The 18,833-nt window shown below is 45.1% G+C and overlaps 2 protein-coding genes and 1 long non-coding RNA gene across 7 annotated transcripts in view; 2 read left to right on the top strand and 1 right to left on the bottom strand.

Annotated features, from left to right (window-relative positions):
• Window positions 1-10,357, top strand: part of hmox2b (heme oxygenase 2b) — an 11,567-nt gene extending 1,210 nt beyond the window's left edge. Inside the window, exons 2-8 of one of the 3 annotated variants that reach the window (XM_070440796.1) lie at window positions 340-431; window positions 3,007-3,141; window positions 3,545-3,662; window positions 4,123-4,335; window positions 4,616-4,891; window positions 7,245-7,374; window positions 7,695-10,357. In XM_070440796.1, the coding sequence (XP_070296897.1) occupies window positions 3,059-3,141; window positions 3,545-3,662; window positions 4,123-4,335; window positions 4,616-4,891; window positions 7,245-7,374; window positions 7,695-7,822 (948 nt within the window). In that variant the 5' untranslated portion in view covers window positions 340-431; window positions 3,007-3,058 and the 3' untranslated portion in view covers window positions 7,823-10,357. Of the gene's footprint in view, window positions 1-339; window positions 499-3,006; window positions 3,142-3,544; window positions 3,663-4,122; window positions 4,336-4,615; window positions 4,892-7,244; window positions 7,375-7,694 lie in introns of all 3 variants that reach the window. The other 2 variants (XM_070440797.1, XM_024142216.2) reach the window with 2 other exon arrangements.
• A 248-nt stretch (window positions 10,358-10,605) lies between these two features.
• On the bottom strand, window positions 10,606-18,815 carry dnaja3a (DnaJ heat shock protein family (Hsp40) member A3a). Of its 3 annotated transcripts, none has more exons than XM_070440795.1 (11): window positions 18,573-18,815; window positions 17,800-17,936; window positions 17,612-17,695; window positions 17,125-17,340; window positions 16,680-16,832; window positions 16,452-16,599; window positions 15,429-15,622; window positions 15,210-15,325; window positions 14,231-14,328; window positions 13,938-14,070; window positions 10,606-12,409 (listed from the first exon to the last, which is right to left on the bottom strand). In XM_070440795.1, exons 1-10 carry the CDS (start codon window positions 18,775-18,777, stop codon window positions 13,952-13,954), a joined length of 1,470 nt encoding a protein of 489 aa, XP_070296896.1. In that variant the 5' UTR covers window positions 18,778-18,815; the 3' UTR covers window positions 10,606-12,409; window positions 13,938-13,951. The 3 variants fall into 3 exon arrangements, with proteins under 3 accessions (XP_070296896.1, XP_023997980.1, XP_023997982.1); XM_024142212.2 differs by having other exon boundaries at window positions 14,018-14,070; window positions 17,800-17,942; window positions 18,573-18,813; XM_024142214.2 differs by lacking the exon at window positions 13,938-14,070 and having other exon boundaries at window positions 17,800-17,942; window positions 18,573-18,811.
• LOC139025655 (uncharacterized) lies at window positions 14,325-15,215 on the top strand. Its single transcript, XR_011477269.1, has 3 exons — window positions 14,325-14,496; window positions 14,537-14,577; window positions 14,658-15,215. It is a non-coding gene; the product is annotated as an uncharacterized lncRNA (long non-coding RNA).
• Window positions 18,816-18,833: the final 18 nt, after the last annotated feature.

Here is an 18,833-nt window from a genome sequence, read left to right as displayed (position 1 = left end):
TTGATCAAATGCATGTAACTAACATTAATGTTGGAACAATATCATGGATACAACCAGAACTACTATTTGATACAGTTTACAGTTAGTTAGCTTGTAAACACAAGATTAACTGAACATCTAGCAATGTGTGTACTATGAGCTCCTTTGTYTGCCTCTCTGTGTAGTTCCAGGCCTCTTCATTGTTGACTTCCCTCATTACTATGTGAAGCGACTAGGGCCTCCTAATGCTAGGCCCCTGCTATGCTGTGCCAGCTATTCACTGTGTTGTTACTCGTGTGTCAGTGTTGCCAAAGTCACACACACATTCCCTTATCCCTTATCTCTGGCACTGTGAATAAGGTCACAGCTGAATCAACTGTCAGAGGACGTTTAACCAGTGACCACCAACCCCCCAAGACGACGACAACAACAACAACAACAACACATAATTAGTAAGAAAAGAGCATTGCCACTGCTTCCCCTGCCTGCATTGACGACTGCATCTCCCTAACTTATCTGGTAGGCATGGTGAACATGTGTTAMTCATGTGGATTGTATTTATTATTTTTAGCCCCTTTTTCTCCCCAATTTTGTGATATCCAATTGGTAGTTACAGTCTTGTCCCATCTCTGCAACTCCCRTATGGGAGAGGCGAACGTCTGGAGCCATACGTCCTCCAAAACACGATGCTGGCAAGCCGTACTGCTTCTTGACMCACTGCTCGCTTAACCCGGAAGCTAGCCACACCAATGTGTCGGAGGAAACACCGTACAACTGGCGACCATGTCAGCATGCATGCGCCCGGCCCGCCACAGGAGTCGCTAGAGAGCGATGGGACAAGGACATCCCGGCCGGCCAAACCCTGCCCTATCCCGGGCGACGCTGGGCGAATTGTGCGCCGCTTCATGGGTCTCCCGGTCGCAGTTGGATCGAACCCGGGTCTGTAGTGACGTCTCAAGCACAGCGATGCAGGGCATTAGACCGCTGCGCCACTCGGGAGGTCTCTCATGTGGACTTGAAGTGGATTGAACTTGATATCATAAGGCACAGAAGCTACGTATAATTGTCATATTTATTGTAGTAGGCTGCTCCTTTACTAAGTCGACACTGACTGAAAAATTAGGTTTTATGTAGAGCTATTTCTATGACTAGCCTAACCTGTTTTGTGACTGATGTTCTGCTGGTCAAACTATGCTACGTGTCAACAAGACATTGGATGAGGTGGCTCTGTTTCAAATGCTTGTTGTTCTGTTTAGGCTCTGTTCTCCTAAATGTAGAGATGTGTTGATTGGGTTTACTTGTCACTAGATATTAACGTGTATATAAATATACCCAATCTTTTGTTTACACATGAAGACGGTGTTAGTCTTAGGCTACATGCAGAATAATAAGTCTTATATTGCAGAATAATAATGAACAATTTTTTTGGCCCGCAGCAGAATAGATAGTAGCCCACCCACATTAGCCTAAGGTGCTCTTCTGCCTCTTCCAAGAAAATCCTTGCCAAATCCTTGGCACATGATACATTTTCAGCAGCAATAACAAAGGGTACTGATTTGTGTGGCCGATGATTCATTTTCATGGACTCTTTGATGTTTTTAATGAATGTAGCTTTAGCAAATAGTGAGTTCATTACATAGTCATAAGTTCAAAGAAATTGGCTTATAATGATGGTTTGGTTGTCACTATGCCTACTACTATGCTTAAACCCTACCATATAAAGTTTATACAGGCATGAGCCAGGATTCATCAGAAATATAATATACGCTGTCTGCTACTTTTGTATCGTTATGATATGTTGTGCTGGTTGCACTAATTCTGCACTTCTGCTCCTATCAAAGGGATAGTTTGAGATTTTGGCAATTAAGCAATTTTGTCTACTGTGCACTGTCACGGACCCAATTATAAACCGGGTGGTTCGAGCTCTTGAATTCTGATTGGCTTAAAGCCGTGGTATATCAGACCGTATAACAAGTGGTGATATGACAAAACATCTTGACTGTTTCTAATATGTTGGTAACATTATAATAGCAATAAAAGCACCTTGGGGCATAAGAGACGCAACTTAGCAATGGTATATTGACCATATAACACACCCCCTCGTCCTTATTGCTTAAATAGAACGCAAATGCCATCTAGAATGTAAAGAGATTCCTTGCTAGCGGGCAGACTCGGGCATGTGGTTACCATGACGATGAATATAATCAATACAACTCATGTCAAACAGAGATCGCTAGCGAGCTACATTGTCAAAACAGCAATTATTACATTTGTTTATTTTCAGTTATCTGCATTTATGCCCATTGCAAGCATAGTATTGTAAGTATCATAACAATGTTAGCTATTATACAGAGGGAGAAATGTTTCAAGGTGGTGGCATTATTTGTACACTTATTATGGGCTAACTTACGTTAGCTAGCTAGCTAAAGTTCTACTGTTCTATGGTTTTGCTTTMTAACTTGGCTAATGTTATGTAAAGTGTTTTTCTGCGTTGTTGTTATTAAATGTTAGGTTTACCTTGTTATTGTTTGGAGTTAAGAAATATTTCCTTTCTCTATTTTCAGTTTCAGAAAAAAAAGCARGACCCTCTCTTATGGATTTATTGGGCTACTGTTTATGCTAGCTGTCAAACTTTACTCCAGAACACYGTGAGGACAGMATAGTCAGAGGAGCATGCTGGCTGATCCCATAGACTTTCAGTCATTACACTCACGCTAGTTGGCAATTGCTCCATTAACACYAATTACCTTCAACTTCATTCAAACTGCATGCAGAGACATACAAATGACATCCATGAGTTCATCTGACTGGGTAAATGGAAACAATTGATTAGTTGTCAAAATCTCCAACTATCCCTTAAGACTCTATTGTCATGGACATCTGTTTTACAAAAGCACTACTTCTGTATCTATCTATCTGCACATACTGTATCTAGGCTATGTGGCTCTCATGTAAGCTACCCCACCCACTCAATAGTGGGTCCGTTTTGAATGTGTGGGTCTTGTTTTGGTGTTCTGTCTTTGGCAGAGACTGGCAAAGAGTGTGTCTGAGTGACAGGACCAAGCTGTCTGCAGAAAAGATGGAGGACTCTGTGAAGGCGGAGAGTGCCGCCGATGGAGGAGGCCTGGTGAATGCAGAGAAAGAGCCAGAAGACACTCTCAGGTATAGAAATCTGGGATGGTCTAACTTCACTTATGTGCTATTTCTGAAAATGGATGGGGGCTGGGCAGTTTCTGGAAGTGAGAGGTCTCCTCTCTCATGTGTATGTTTGAGTGCCAGGGTGTGGGCAGGGTATGTTTCAGTTCTGTCAGATTTGGTCTGTCTCTTTTATTTCTGAGGAGAGTTGAAAACACTATGGGCTCGTTTCCAGGACACAGATTAAACCTTCTCCTGGAGTAAAAAGCATGCTCAATGGAGAATAGGCTATATTGAACGTTTTATTTAAAAAAWWTTTTTTTACAGAACTAGGATTCATCTGAGTTTGGGAAGCCAGCCCTATGAGTCATGTAGTTAGTGTGTGCCTCTAGTTTCCCATGCGGTGTCAGACAGTGTGCCCTCCCCACAGCCCCACAGACCTTTCTGAACTGCTGGCTGCAGGGACCAAAGAGGTTCACGAGAAGGCGGAGAACACCCAGTTTGTCAAGGACTTCCTCAGGGGGCGCATCCGCAAGGAGCTTTTCAAGGTCAGTCTGGAGAATAGAGCAGCCACTTAAGTCTTTTCTGAGACTTAGTACTGCTGCATTCACTGTCTTGAACATTATGCATAATCTGATTTATCCACAGCAGTCAGTTAAGGGTGTAGGCTTTTTGATCTAACTTTGACATCCTCACTTTGCAAACACTTTGAAAGATAATACTGTCAAGAATCGTGATGGGTCTTTCAGCACCACTGGTAATGAACAACCACATCCTGTAAGGCTTTAAAGAACATGAAGTGCTTTGACATCCTCACTTTGTGAGACTTTGCCAGGATACAGAAAGGGATGTGAGACTTTGCCAGGATACAGAAAGGGATGTATCTTGAAAACGTGAATGTTGACACACACACAGTATTTGAGGGACTGTCAAACATGGATTAATGAAAAATATTTGCACCTAAAATGTTTGTTTTGGGGTAAAATTGTGCATCTCTCTCCCCCTCAGCTGGGCGATGTGGCCCTCTACTACACCTACGAGGCCATGGAGGAGGAGATTGAGAGGAACAAGGATCATCCTGACTTCTCCCCGCTCTACTTCCCAGAGCTGAATAGACGTGACGCCCTGTCCCGCGACCTGGACTACTTCTATGGTGAGGACTGGCGGGAGCGGGTCAGCTGCTCGCCAGCCACGCAACGCTACGTGGAACGCATCCACCAGGTGAGTAACCCAGAGGTTAGAGAGGTGGACCGGTAACCAGAAGGTCGCTGGTTCAGTCCCAGGCTGGACGATGAAAAAAGTGGGGGCTGAACTGGCTGCTGGTTTCAGATTCACATTACCACCATCCACTACCATTGTGCCTTTATGCAAGGCACTTCAGACCTAACACTACTCCATGGGTGCTGCACTGTGACTCCTTGTGCTGCTTCAATCCTCTGGTGTGTGGAGTCCAGGGGAGGTTGACAATACCAGAAGCCAGTGAAGTTGTATTTGTATTTAGGTGGGTCAGGAAGAGCCGGTCTTGCTGGTGGCCCATGCCTACACCCGTTACATGGGCGACCTGTCCGGGGGCCAGGTGCTGAAGAAGGTGGCCCAGCGGGCGCTGAAGCTGCCATCGACGGGCGAGGGCGTCTACTTCTACCAGTTTGACGGCATCCACAGCGCCAAGGCCTTCAAGCAGCTGTACCGGAGCCGGATGAATGAGCTGGAGCTGGACATGGCCACCAAGGACAGGCTGGTGGCGGAGGCCGTGCTGGCCTTTCAGTTCAACATGGAGGTGAGGAAGGGGAAGGGAAGAGAGAGATAGAGCTGGGGTTGATTCAAKAGTGAGACTGCTGCACCTGCTGGTGTGGTGGGTCTTCCAGTAAACTGAGACTGCTGCACCTGCTGGTGTGGTGGGTCTTCCAGTAAACTRAGACTGCTGCACCTACTGGTGTGGTGGGTCTTCCAGTAAACGGAGACTGCTGCACCTACTGGTGTGGTGGGTTTTCCAGTAAACGGAGACTGCTGTACCTACTGGTGTGGTGGGTCTTCTAGTAAACTGAGACTGCTGCACCTACTGGTGTGGTGGGTCTTCCAGTGAACGGAGACTGCTGCACCTGCTGGTGTGGTGGGTCTTCCAGTGAACGGAGACTGCTGCACCTACTGGTGTGGTGGGTCTTCCAGTGAACGGAGACTGCTGCACCTGCTGGTGTGGTGGGTTTTTCCAGTAAACAGAGACTGCTGCACCTACTGGTGTGGTGGGTCTTCCAGTGAACGGAGACGCTGCACCTGCTGGTGTGGTGGGTCTCCCAGTAAACGGAGACTGCTGCACCTACTGGTGTGGTGGGTCTTCCAGTAAACGGGACTGCTGTACCTACTGGTGTGGTGGGTCTTCTAGTAAACGGAGACTGCTGCACCTGCTGGTGTGGTGGGTCTTCCAGTAAACGGAGACTGCTGTACCTGCTGGTGTGGTGGGTCTCCCAGGAAACGGTGGGTCTTCTAATAATTCCTTCTAGGTGATGGCTGGAAATATTGCCATCTCATATCTGTGGGTCCTTGAGTGGCGCAGCGGTCTATGGCACTGCATCGCAGTGTAGAGGCGTCACTACATATCCGGGTTCGATCTCGGACTGTATCACAACCGGTCGTGATCGTGAGTCCCATAGGGCGGTGCACAATTGGCCCAGCGTCGTCCGGGTTAGGGCAGGGTTTGGCCGGGGTAGACCGTCATTGTAAATAAGAATTTGTTATTGCCTGACTTGCCTAGTTAAATAAAAATAGACGTTTAGTTTTCAGAGGAAGCCAGGCCACGTTATTTAGTGTCAAAGGTAGGCCACAGTAGTTTAGTTTCAGAGGTAGGACCATGAGTTTGGTTTCAGAGGTATGCCGCGGTAGTTTGGTTTCAGAGGTAGGCCGCGGTAGTTTGGTTTCAGAGGTAGGCGCGCGTAGTTTGGTTTCAGAGGTAGGCCGCGGTAGTTTGTTTCGAGGTAGGCCCCTAGTTTGGTTTCAGAGGTAGGCCGCGGTAGTTTGGTTTCAGAGGTAGGCCGCGGTAGTTTGGTTTCAGAGGTAGGCCGCGGTAGTTTGGTTTCAGAGGTAGGCCGCGGTAGTTTGGTTTCAGAGGTAGGCCGCGGTAGTTTGGTTTCAGAGGTAGGCCGCGGTAGTTTGGTTTCAGAGGTAGGCCGCGGTAGTTTTGGTTTCAGGGTAGGCCGCGGTAGTTTTGGTTTCAGAGGTAGGCCGCGGTAGTTTTGGTTTCAGAGGTAGGCCGCGGTAGTTTTGGTTTCAGAGGTAGGCGCGGTAGTTTTGGTTTCAGAGGTAGGCCGCGGTGGTTTTGGTTTCAGAGGTAGGCCGCGGTGGTTTTGGTTTCAGAGGTAGCCGCGGTAGTTTTGGTTTCAGAGGTAGGCCGCGGTAGTTTTTGGTTTCAGAGGTAGGCCGCGGTGTTTCTTTGGTTTCAGAGGTAGGCCGCGGTAGTTTTGGTTTCAGAGGTAGGCCGCGGTAGTTTGGTTTCAGAGGTAGGCCGCGGTAGTTTGGTTGCATTTCTCAGTATTGTATCATTTCTTTAATCATTTAATCTCAGTAACCAGCCACTGTATTGATCCTGTCTTTGGAGATAAGAGTCTTGTGCCCAGGGAAAATTAGGGTCTTTGGCCAACAGCAGATGGTTGGATTTGTGCTTATCACCGTAACCACTCTGCCAACTGGTTCTGAGAGCGTAGTCAGACAATGTGCCATCTCTCATATTTCAATTTCAAGTGCTCAGATATGATCATTAATTCACTTCCTCACATCTGGCTTCTGATTACATTACATGAATGTCAGATGTTGAACTTGATCATATTCTTATTACGGTTCTGCATCATGGCCATTTCTTTGACCAGTGGCACCTCCTTAAGTGAAATATCACTCCTTTCACTCGCCCAGCGACCCAGTCACAATGTGAAACTGTTTGTGCTAAAGAGATTGTGTTCATCAGATTGTGTTCATCAGGACACACAATATCAAACTGTTCCAAAGTGTTGTGAAAAAGAAAAATGAGCTTTCCTTATTGGACCTTTTCAGATGGTACCTCCCTGTTTGACCTTTTGTTCTGTTTTGTGCTGAGTGAACATAAACCAGTTGTAATCCCCTGTGTTTTGTGTGTTTGGTGTCAGGTATTTGATGAGCTAGAGGAGATGGGTAAGGATATCCAGGAGGAGGTCATGGACGCGGGCATGCCTGTTCACGGGGCCCATGGGACCGGAGGAGACATCAACAAATGCCCCTACTACGCCGCACAAATGGGTACGCTGACACACAACTCCTGTAGGCTCTGTCTGGAAACAAAGTGATTTGATCCAGAAAACCACCTGAAAGAAAGAGTTGTTGTGCCATGTTAGCAATACGTGGGCATTTAGAACCACAATACCCTTACCACACTGTCTGGCTGGCTTGGATATTTGCTTTTCACATTGTCCTTTTCCAGCATGGCTCCAGCAACTACAGTGCAGTGCAGTGCAGTACTGCTTGGCCTGGCTTAGTGGTGTTAAAAATGGTATAAGAGTGTTTCACATGGTAATGTGGGAGGTTTGCTGACCGTGTTCTTTGTCCTCTGTCTATCTCAGCGGCCAGTGGGGGCTCGGCGTACGTCGGTCAGCTGGCCATGGCCGTCCTCAGACACCCCACAGGCCAGGTCCTATTCGCCGCTTGGGTCGCCGCCCTCGCCGGATTGGCTGCGTGGTACTTCATGTGATCCAATCGTTGGCTGTCCTGCAGGAAAGAAGGAGGGATAAACAGGGAGGGAAGACAAGAATAATTGTTTTCTGAACGTTTGGATGAGAACCCATCCGTACCCAGACCTTGTAACCTTCCCTCCTCCTCCTCTCTAATTTTCTCTCTCTACTACCTCCCTCTCACTCTCCCTCCGTCCTGTATCCTCCCAGTATGGTTGGTCATATTTGTAGCTCTTAGAATCAGTTTAGAGCCATTTTTTCTAATTCAAACCTGTTATAGGATTTATTTCTTGAGTTGACATGAGAAAACAATTGATCTTACTTGATTAGATTATAGTGTGATTTGTTGTCAGGTTGAAGTTTCTTTAATAATCCCAAACAATTGTATTATGGAGTGATGCAGTAGAGTTGGAGGGAAAAAACAGCTACCCTGCTATGACAAAAAAGCCTTTGTGGATTTTGACACTTTTAGGTTGCCATGGGGATTTGAAGGACTATATTCTGCTGTCCCCTGGGTGGCCCCACAATCAGTCCATCAAACCAAAATGTAATCTTGAAAATATTAGAGCAGTGAGCCTTTGCTTGAAGTGGACTGAATTAGGTGCCAGTACTCTTTATTTAGGTGGTGGAACTGAACAAGTAGAACATTTGAGGTGCTGGCACTCCGTAGCGGTGAGCATCAGCCRAACTCAAACACTGCTGAGCCAGAAACAGTCAAAGTAACACGTTCTATGCATATGTTAATATGCAGATCTGGCAAAGTGTAGGAGTATTTCTGCAGGGCAGACTACTATCTCTTTGCGTGAGTAGGTTGAGCGACATATTTTTAAGTTTGTATTAATGGTTATGGGGGTGATACTCTCTTGGAAGTAGTCCCAAGATTCGGTTACGGACAACACAGGCTAACTGACAGCAAGAGCACACTTTGTAGAAAGGTCTAGACTTTAAAAGGTTGCCAACGGTTGTCACACATCACAATGTATTATTTTTCTCTTCTCTCCAAATGAATGCAGGCAGAACATTCCAACCTCCTGTGAAAAGCACACAGACAGTGAGTGAGTGACAGGGTGGACACTTTAGTTCTTGTTTTAGGATGGACGAGCAATATTACTATTAATCATTTCTGAAGTGTATTTTTTTTGTTTTTGTTTTATGCTATATTGAAATGTTGGACTTATCTAGTGCTGTCCAGTCCCTTGTCTTTGCTTTGCACTCAGGCAGTCTAGAGAGGAGCAGAGTGTCTGAAAACGGACACATCCGTCCTGGAAACGTATAGATTTTTTTTACAGTTGATTTTCAGTATTGTTCAGGCCTATGGACACCAGGTAGAGGCAGCGAATGTAATGGTCTGGGAGATAGGGTTGGACAGGTTAGATTGGTGAAGACAAGGTATCTCATCAGTCTGAATGGATAACATTTTAAGACTTGAAAGCTATGCACCAACCTGATGAGGTTGAGCCATCGTTGTTTGGTTGTGGAGAAGGAGAACAATGTGTTGTGCAGGTGACCATAGGTTTGTATCTGAGGAATTATAAGGGCAATACAGTATTTAGCAGATCTTATTCAGGATTCACACTGACATCAACATTACATTCCTTGATTTGTTTGTAGTTTTAACATTGAAGACAGCAGTTTGCGTTGTATTCTATGCYTTCGCTTGAAGATGGAGAAGTTGTTAAAGGTCAGAATGCTGAATACCAAAGGTCAAGTTGCTGACATCACAGTTCATTATAAACAGGTTCTATGCTGTGTGTTCAGGTCTGTGGTTCTCTCCATCTCTGGTGTATTTGGTAGTCCTTGAATTCTTTGCAGGAGTTAGATGACGTATTATGTGTTCAGTAGCCCTCCATCTGAGGTATTAACAAAACAGAATGAAACGGGAATTGTCTGGATTAGTCCTATAAGAAATATTAGATTTCCGTGGTAAAACATTTTGCCCTAATGAACATGACCCAGGTGTCATTATGGCTGTCCAGACCAGTCCAGAGCCTCATTAGTCATGTACGTGTTGGGTCTCAGGTTCATGTTAATGAAATTATATACATAAGAAACATTGCAAGACGTGTCATATTCTAGTTCAATGTAAATGCATTTTAGTATTTGTTTTCAGGGGATGGAACTGTTGCAGTATTTAGAACATTTTGAAGGAGTTCTGGAATGACCAGACCTGGGTTCATTAGGCACTAGACTGAAACAGGGAGGGACTAACTGGACTTGTCCAATTAAACTCTTCTGAAATGTGTGCCCTAATGAACACGACCCATAATCTCAGGTGTTGAGGTGTGAGTGTTGTTGGCAATGGAAGCCTAGGGATCTCAGTGAGTGCTTGACAGGCACACGTTGCGTGACTATTTCTTGCCTTGTCTGCTGTAACAGAAAGCAAACAGTAACCTTATTATCGAACCCATTAGTATTGTACAGTAAGTACACTGCAATCTAACTCAAGCTTTATCAGTGACTGACGATTTACTACAAATGTCACTGGTCTCATTTTGTGTAAGAAGAAAATCACAGGAATACGTTGTCTAGTAAAATAAATGATTGCATTTCCTGTATACTTTTGTCGTTATTTGATGTGTTGAGATATTTGCCCTGTTTGAATACTTCATCTTTCATTCCTTGTGTCCCTAAGATACAAATATCCAACTACTAACAGTTCTGTGCTTAGTAATGTTACTTGCCATTCAGCTCTGTTATTACTTGAAGGAAGGACAGACATCTGAAGTATTAGACCAGGGTCATTCTCCAGTRGTTTAGTATTTCTACTCTGTGTTCACATCTGGCAGCAATAAGACATTAACAATTCATTTAGATTTCACTTTAATTATAGATGTTATTTATTTCTCTAACATGACACATTGGTACGGTTGCAATATCAACAGCTGTGTATTTACAAATATAACGAGGCAGAATGGAGGTACATGAAAGTGTGCTGCTTTGAGTGAATTCTCAGATTCATCAATAGAGAAGGGGTTGACGAGGAGCAGAGCAGATGTCCAGCCACATCTGATCCAACTGGTTGAGTCATGCCTATCCTGGATGACTGGGTTCTTAGACCCAAATGCATCCTCCACACACATTACACACCTTTTTTTTTTTATGTAACAGAAAAGTATATCAGCCAGACAACTTCCTCTTTATCTCACCTTAGCTGTTTGACAGTACAACTCGTTGCAGTGGCTAGCTAGATAGGAAGCAGAGAGATCAGACGAAGCAGAGTTCACTTTACAGAACAAACTTACTACACATTTAAAAATCAGGAGGATCTCAACCAAAACAAAGTTCCTTATTGCAGCAGAGGCCTTTTAAATAAAATAATGATTTTCTATGCTTTAGTATTTTTATACACTAAGTGTACAAAACATTAGGAATAACTGTTTTTCCAGAAAGACTAACCAGATGAAAGCTATGATCCCTTATATGTAGATGAAGGGTAGGAGAGGTTAAAGAATGATTTTTAAGCCTTGAGACAATTGAGACATGGATTGTGTATGTGTACCATTCAGAGGGTGAATGGACAAGACAAAAGATTGAAGTGCCTTTGAACAGGGTATGATAGTATGTACCAGGCACACCAGTTTGAGTGTCAAAAAATGCAGTGTTGCTGGGTTTTTCCACACAACAGMTTCCTGTGTGTATCGAGAATGGTCCACCACCCAAAGGACATCTAGCCAACTTGACACCACTGTGGGAAGCATTGGAATCAACATGGGCCAGCATTCCTGTGGAATGCATGACACATTGCAGTCCATTCCCTGATGAATTGAAGATGTTCTGAGGGAAAAAGGGGGTGCAACCCAATATTATGGAGGTGTCCCTAATGTTTTGTATATCCATGGGTTTTTGGGCTATCACTGGCAACAGTACATTCCTCAGACAGCAGACAGACCATACTTTATGAGTGACTGTTTGACTGCGCTGCTATCACACGGTTAGGAATCTGATGGACAGGAACAATTGGAAAATCTATGGAATACCCTGTTAAAGTTGCCGCCACGTTCGCTTTACTTCCGGATCACGTACCCTAATCTTTTGAACATGTGGTAATTTAAGATGTATAATTATATTTGCATTTGTGGAGGAATTTACTTCCACCCGATCGATGCCTTATGATTTGTTTGCGCTTGAAGACCATTGCGCAACATTTTTGCACATTGAACAAAATCCAAAAAACTCCAAGCCTAAGGGGCAGTCACTTCCTGGTACTTCCAGAGCGTATTTCCTCTTGGATTTGGGTTTTAGGCAGCAGGAATGAGTTAGGACCACATTGTGTTTCAGTCCATTGTCTTCCACTGCTAGGGAACTGATCAAGGATGAAAGGAGATCTGTGAAGGTAGATCTGGGGTAACCAGTCTTGTCTAGTGTTTGAGTCTGTTTCAGTCCATTGTCTTCCACTGCTAGGGAACTGATCAAGGATGAAAGGAGATCTGTGAAGGTAGATCTGGGGTAACCAGTCTTGTCTAGTGCTAGAGTAGGATACAGTAGACATCATCCCTCCAACACTCCCCCACCCCCTGTCCCCATATCTGGTCTCTCCCTGTGGCTGTCTTCTTAGGGCATCATCTCTACCCTCGGACACTCGCCTCAGTTCCCAGTGGACCTTTTACCTTTCAGTATAAAAAAAGAAAACAGAATTACTGCATGTGTTTTCAAAACAAGCATATGACAGCAAAACATTGATTTGAATTGGGATGTCTTTTCTAGTAATTATATTTCTATGGTTAAACAATTGTGTGTATGCATGTACACTACATGACCAAAAGTATGTGGACTCCTGCTCGTCGAAAAACCTAATTCCAAAATCACAGGCATTAATATGGAGTTGGTCTCCCCTTTGCTGCTATAASAGCCTCCACCCGTCTGGGAAGGCTTTCCATTAGATTTTGGAACATTTCTGCAGGGAATTGCTTCCTTTCAGCCATAAGAGCATTAGTGAGGTCGGGTACTGATGTTGTTGGGCGATTAGGCCTGGCTCGCAGTCAGCTTTCCAATTCATCCCAAAGGTGTTCGATGGAGTTGAGGTCAGGGCTCTATGCAGGCCAGTCAAGTTCTTCCACACCAATCTCGTTTCCAACCAAACTCTCAACAAACCATTTCTGTATGGACCTCGCTTTGTGCATAGGGGCATTGTCATGCTGAAACAGGAAAGGGCCTTCCCCAAACTGTTGCCACAAAGTTGGAAGCACAGAATGGTCTAGAATGTAATTGTATACAGTAGCGTTAACATTTCCCTTCACTGGAACTAAGGGGCCTAGCCCGAACCATGAAAAACATCCCCAGACCATAATTCCTCCTCCACTAGACTTTATAGTTGGCACTATGCATTCGGGTAGGGAGCGTTCTCCTGGCATCCGCCAAATCCAGACTCGTCCATTGGACTGCCAGATGATGAAGTGTGATTCATCACTCCAGAGAACGTGTTTCCACTGCTCCAGAGTGGAAACCCAATCCTGTATTCCTGTATGTATTGCGCATGGTGATCTTAGGCTTGTGTGCGTCTGCTCGGCCATGGAAACCCATTTCCTGAAGCTCCCGATGAACAGTTCTTGTGCTGACGTTGCTTCCAGAGGCAGTTTGGAACTCAGTAGTGAGTTTTGCAGCCGAGGACAGACGAGCTTGTGTGGCCTAGCACTTCGCGGCTGAGCCGTTGTTGCTCCTAGACGTTTCCACTTCACAAGAACAGCACTTAAAGTTGGCCGGGACAGCTCTAGCAGGGCAGACATTTTATGAACTGACTTGTTGGAAATGTGGCACCCTATGACAGTGCCACGTTAAATCCCTGAGCTCTTCAGTAAGGTCATTCTACTGCCAATGTTTGTCTATGAAGATTGCATGGCTGTGTGCTCGATTTTATACACCTGTCAGTGATGGATGTGTCTGAAATAGCCGAATCAAATAATTTGAAGGGAAGTCCACATACTTTTGTATGTATGTATAGTGTATGTATGCACGCAACTTTATACAGATGACAGCCAGAAACCAGTTGACTGACAAATGGTGTGCCACAAACCAGTGTGTTCCAGAAACAGTTTATCCCACATATGCATGTGCACAAGTGGCAAAGGCAACATCATGACTAGTGTCCTACCTGGTTTGTGACTGGCAGGCGAAGACATCATGACTAGAGTGTCCTACCTGGTTTGTAACTGTCAGGTGGAGCTAAACAATTGTTTTAACTTGGTGAAGAAGCCCTGCTCCTGCTTGCTCTCTCCTACCTCCTCTTGCCTGTCCTGCCCTGCCTCAGACTGCTTACCACTGCTGCCCCCACCTGGTCAGAAACATGTTCTGCGTGAGCCAAGATTTTACTAATAAAAGCATTATCAGCTTTCATGAGCAGAGCTGGGACCTCAACTAATTGTAAACCAAATGAAGAGGAGCAGGTAAGTGTGCAGGACCCTAGCGCAGAAAGAGTGTGTGTGTGCCACTACCTGCAGTGGTGCTTGTGACACCATTGACTGTCCCCTCCACTTCAGTCTCATCCTCTGCGTAGCTCATGAGCAGAGCTTTCTGTCTGTCTGTCAGGATCCTGCCCACACACACATAATAGTGGAGACCGTGAGGAATGAGCATCTAACATTTGTCAGTAACTTACTACAGAGATGGTATCTAAAGGTGTATTGTGCAGTAACTTACAACAGAGATGGTATCTAAAGGTGTATTGTGCAGTAACTTACTACAGAGATGGTATATAAAGGTGTATTGTGCAGTACTTACAACAGAGATGGTATCTAAAGGTGTATTGTGCAGTAACTTACAACAGAGATGGTATCTAAAGGTGTATTGTGCAGTAACTTACACAGAGATGGTATATAAAGGTGTATTGTGCAGTAACTTACACAGAGATGGTATCTAAAGGTGTATTGTGCAGTAACTTACTACAGAGATGGTATCTAAAGGTGTATTGTGCAGTAACTTACTACAGAGATGGTATCTAAAGGTGTATTGTGCAGTAACTTACTACAGAGATGGTATCTAAAGGTGTATTGTGCAGTAACTTACAACAGAGATGGTATCTAAAGGTGTATTGTGCAGTAACTTACAACAGAGATGGTATATAAGGTGTATTGTGCAGTAACTTACAACAGAGATGGTATCTAAAGGTGTATTGTGCAGTAACTTACAACAGAGATGGTATCTAAAGGTGTATTGTGCAGTAACTTACAACAGAGATGGTATCTAAAGGTGTATTGTGCAGTAACTTACTACAGAGATGGTATCTAAGGTGTATTGTGCAGTAACTTACAACAGAGATGGTATCTAAAGGTGTATTGTGCAGTAACTTACTACAGAGATGGTAATATAAAGGTGTATTGTGCAGTAACTTACTACAGAGATGGTATATAAAGGTGTATTGTGCAGTAACTTACAACAGAGATGGTATCTAAAGGTGTAGTGTGAGTAGCTTACTTGGGGACTCGGACTTTGACGTGGATGTAGTGATCTCCGTAACCATAGCCACTGATCCGTGCAATGCCCTTCCCAGAGAGGAGGATCCTCTGGTCTGTCTGGACCCCAGCAGGGATCTACAAGAGCATCCACCAATCACAGTTAGTTACTGGCCATCGATCCATCACTCTTATGTTTGTAGGTGTCACAGAAAGGTTGGTCTGTCCGTGTGTCTCTCACCGAGAGGTTGACTGTCTCGTAGAGGCCCTGTGCCCGGGCCGTGCCCCCCAGTACAGCCTGAGCCACAGAGATCAGCACGTCAGAGTGGATGTCTGCTCCGTCCCGTCTGAACACTGGGCTCTTCTGGACCCGGAACGTGATGAACACCTCCTTCTTCCCCACAGGCATCCTGACCGTCTGACCGTCCTCAACACCTGCAAAGAGACAACACAGCCAGTTAACCCGGGTGTGCACTACACAACTTTCAAAATCCTAACACACTAGAAGAGCATTGCAGATTTTGTGCCGATAAAATCAAACAGGTTTGAAAATATCAGGACGTCTGGGACRCTCAAAGACGAGATCAGTAGCCCTCGCGTTAAACCCGCTCGCTCGCGTTAAACCCACTCACATTAAACCCACTCACGTTTTATAGACGTTTCAAACACAGGAACTGCTTCATCCAGCATTAGAGTTTTATAAACATTTAAAACAGTTAATAAGAGCATTATGGGGTGGCAGGTAGCCTAGTGGTAAGAGCTTTGGGCCAGTAACTGAAAGTTTGCTGGATCGAATCCCCAAGCTGACAAGGTAAAAATCTGTCAGTCTGACAGCCTCGCTACTGTTATTTTTTCACTGTTTTTATTTCTTTACTTATCCATTGTTCACCTAATACCTTTTTTGCATTGTTGGTTAGAGCCTGTAAGTAAGCATTTCACTAAGGTCTACTACACCTGTTGTATTCGGCTCACGTGACAAATAAACTTTGATTTGTTAACCCACTGTTCCCCGGCTGGCCGTCATTGTAAATAAGAATTTGTTCTTAACTGACTTGCCTAGTTAAATAAAGGTTGAATAAAAAAAGGATCAGTGATCTTAATGAGAAAAGGAGGAGATTCAGGATGAGAAGGCTGCTCCTGGGTCTCTGTGCGTGCGCATTAGAAAATGCATACTACGTTTAGATCAAGTAATGTTTTGAAAGATTCTAGATAAGACTGGGTAGGTATAGGAGCGAGTGACAGTCAGTGTGTAGGTGTGTCTCACCTGCTGGGACAGGGACCATTACTGTCTTTTTCTGTCTGGTCTGTCCGGTCCCGTGACAGGAGTTACATGGGGTGGAGATCACAGTGCCTTTCCCATTACACCGACGGCATGTCGACCGCATCACAAAGGGGCCAGTGTTCACCGTCTCCTGTACAAGGCAAAACACACAAGCATGTGAGACAAGCACATGTGACACGAACACTTCACGCCACACATCATGTCACCTACCATGCCAGAGCCGTTGCAGTAGTGGCAGTGCACAACCTTGGTGCCAGGCTCGCTCCCTTTGCCATCACAACGCTGGCAGCTGGCCTCAGTGTTGAACGCCATCTCTTTGTTGACCCCCTTGGCAGCTTGGGTGAACGTCAGCTCCATGATAAACTGGGAGGAAAGGAGAGACAAGAGATTCATATTGGATGTCTTTAACAAAAAGTTTACACTCCTAAAAAAGTAATTGCTTCCTGCTTTTACTTCCTGGCATGGGCTCACTCAATATGACCTCCCTGAACATTGACTTGAATGAGCAGTCAAAACTTCTGTTTGTGCTATATAGCCAACTCATATGGTGGTTGTCATGCACAGACAGCACAAAACAGATCTGGGATTAGGCTAGTCGTAACCCCTTCTCCAAACCCCTTGGTTCTAAAAGCAGTATGGCATCCCAACTACATACCTCCTGGGGCTGATCAAATACGGCATTGAAGTCGCCGAAGCCGCGGCTTCCGGAGAACTCCCCAAAGATCTTGCGGAACAGTTCCTCTGGGTCCACGCTGTTGGCCTGTCCGCTCCAGTACTGCTGGTGTCCACCACCACCGCCCGCCTGGCTGGCGTCGAACCCTGCCACCCCGTACGTGTCATACTGCTTCCTCTTCACCTCGTCACTCAGCACCTGGGGGAGGACAAAGCAGGAAGTAAGATGCACAGTCCTCCAATAAGACCAGGCAGTTCCTTCATAAAGTCAAGTGGTTCTGATGTTTCGTTTACTTGATTAACAGACACTTTCTTCAAGAGTGACATCAAATAGTACCAAGAAACCTGTTAGGAAAGTAACGAACTAGTGATTCCACAACAGCTACACAAGTCACAGAAATATTGCTATCCCTTTAATCTAATTTTAGTTTCTTAAAAGGGAAGCCCATTTTCAAGAAGGTCAGCTAAACCTCATAAGCCTCAGCCAGCTGAGCAAATTTCTCCTTGGCCTTAGGGTCTTCCTTGTTGGTGTCAGGGTGATACTTCTTAGCCATCTGAAGAGGGACAACAACAAACATTATCTTTCAACAACTGTGGTGACAGCTAAGGATCAATACAGCAAGTCAACACTACACAGAAAGTGATCACACACACACACCTGGTAATACGCTTTCTTGATCTCTTTCTGGGTGGCAGTGCGTGGTACCTCCAACACCGTGTAGAAGTCCTGTTTGTTGGAGGCTGGGGCACTTGTGTGGAAGGACAGTGTGCAGATGACATGGGGAGATTTAACACCTGGAACTACCAAGAAAGGGCATGTGAGTAGATTACACCTGGCAACATGACTGTGGATTATTATTGTTGTCCTTCTGTAGTTATCTATTTTCAAGGTAGCTACAGGCCTGTACACTCACAATTCATCTATAACACTAAGCAGGACTCTATCGATATATCTGAGGACTCAATCAAATACATAAAGTTAGCTGCTGTCTATGATGATMRACTCTTGGGCCAATAAGTTCCTAGCAAACGCCAGTTGGCATATATAGCTAGCTAATCAGGGATCATGCAAATACTGCTAGTTCAACGCAGTGTTTGACTGTACAGTTCAGTAGCTATTCCTGACAGTCCGTTCAAGATCATCAGTGCTGTGACCTGACATGACTTGCCATGCAATGACTATGGAGCTGCAGGCTAGCTACAGTACACAACACCCCCAGCAATTTGAATGCGTACAAGCTAACTACTAGCTAGCTATGGGCTAAGGTTAGTCTGTCTTTCAGTTGTATCGTTAGGAATGTTACCATGGTGTCAATTTTTTTGTTGCAGACTGTCAGTTGTTTCCAAAAATGTGAATGGAAACTACGAGAAACGCGAGCATCAAGCTAGCCTAGCTTGCTAACGTTAGTTAGGCCGTCTCTGTGCACCCACCTGACAGACCTCTCAATGTCAACGCATTCCCCGTGCCCCCACGCATTGCATTGCTTCCCGACCAGATTTTCTGTGCTCCAAAAGTCGACAGACTTCTTGAGCCTCCATTGGAAGGGGCCAGAGCACAACAAGCAGGACGGTGACCGGAGGACACGGCAACTGTTATCCAACGTGTGGAGCAGCGAGCCGCTGAGGACGCCATCATTACTCTACTGCTGTTACTCAGCGGGGACTGCGCATGTCCGTGACACCACTTTACTT

The sequence above is a fragment of the Salvelinus sp. IW2-2015 genome, unplaced genomic scaffold (assembly GCF_002910315.2).
Source record: "Salvelinus sp. IW2-2015 unplaced genomic scaffold, ASM291031v2 Un_scaffold3020, whole genome shotgun sequence".
NCBI lineage: Eukaryota > Metazoa > Chordata > Actinopteri > Salmoniformes > Salmonidae > Salvelinus > Salvelinus sp. IW2-2015.
Note: the sequence above shows the minus strand (reverse complement) of the source record. Positions and strands in the feature narration are given on the sequence as shown.

What these genes read in the sequence shown, in the direction of transcription:
- dnaja3a (XM_070440795.1), bottom strand. Translation starts at nt 18,777, where the DNA reads ATGATGGCGTCCTCAGCGGCTCGCTGCTCCACACGTTGGATAACAGTT. An exon ending in TATTTGATCAGCCCCAGGAG is followed by an intron (nt 16,833 to 17,124) that starts GTATGTAGTTGG and finishes CTTTCCTCCCAG; the next exon opens with TTTATCATGGAGCTGACGTT. An exon ending in ACGAGACAGTCAACCTCTCG is followed by an intron (nt 15,326 to 15,428) that starts GTGAGAGACACA and finishes ATGCTCTTGTAG; the next exon opens with ATCCCTGCTGGGGTCCAGAC.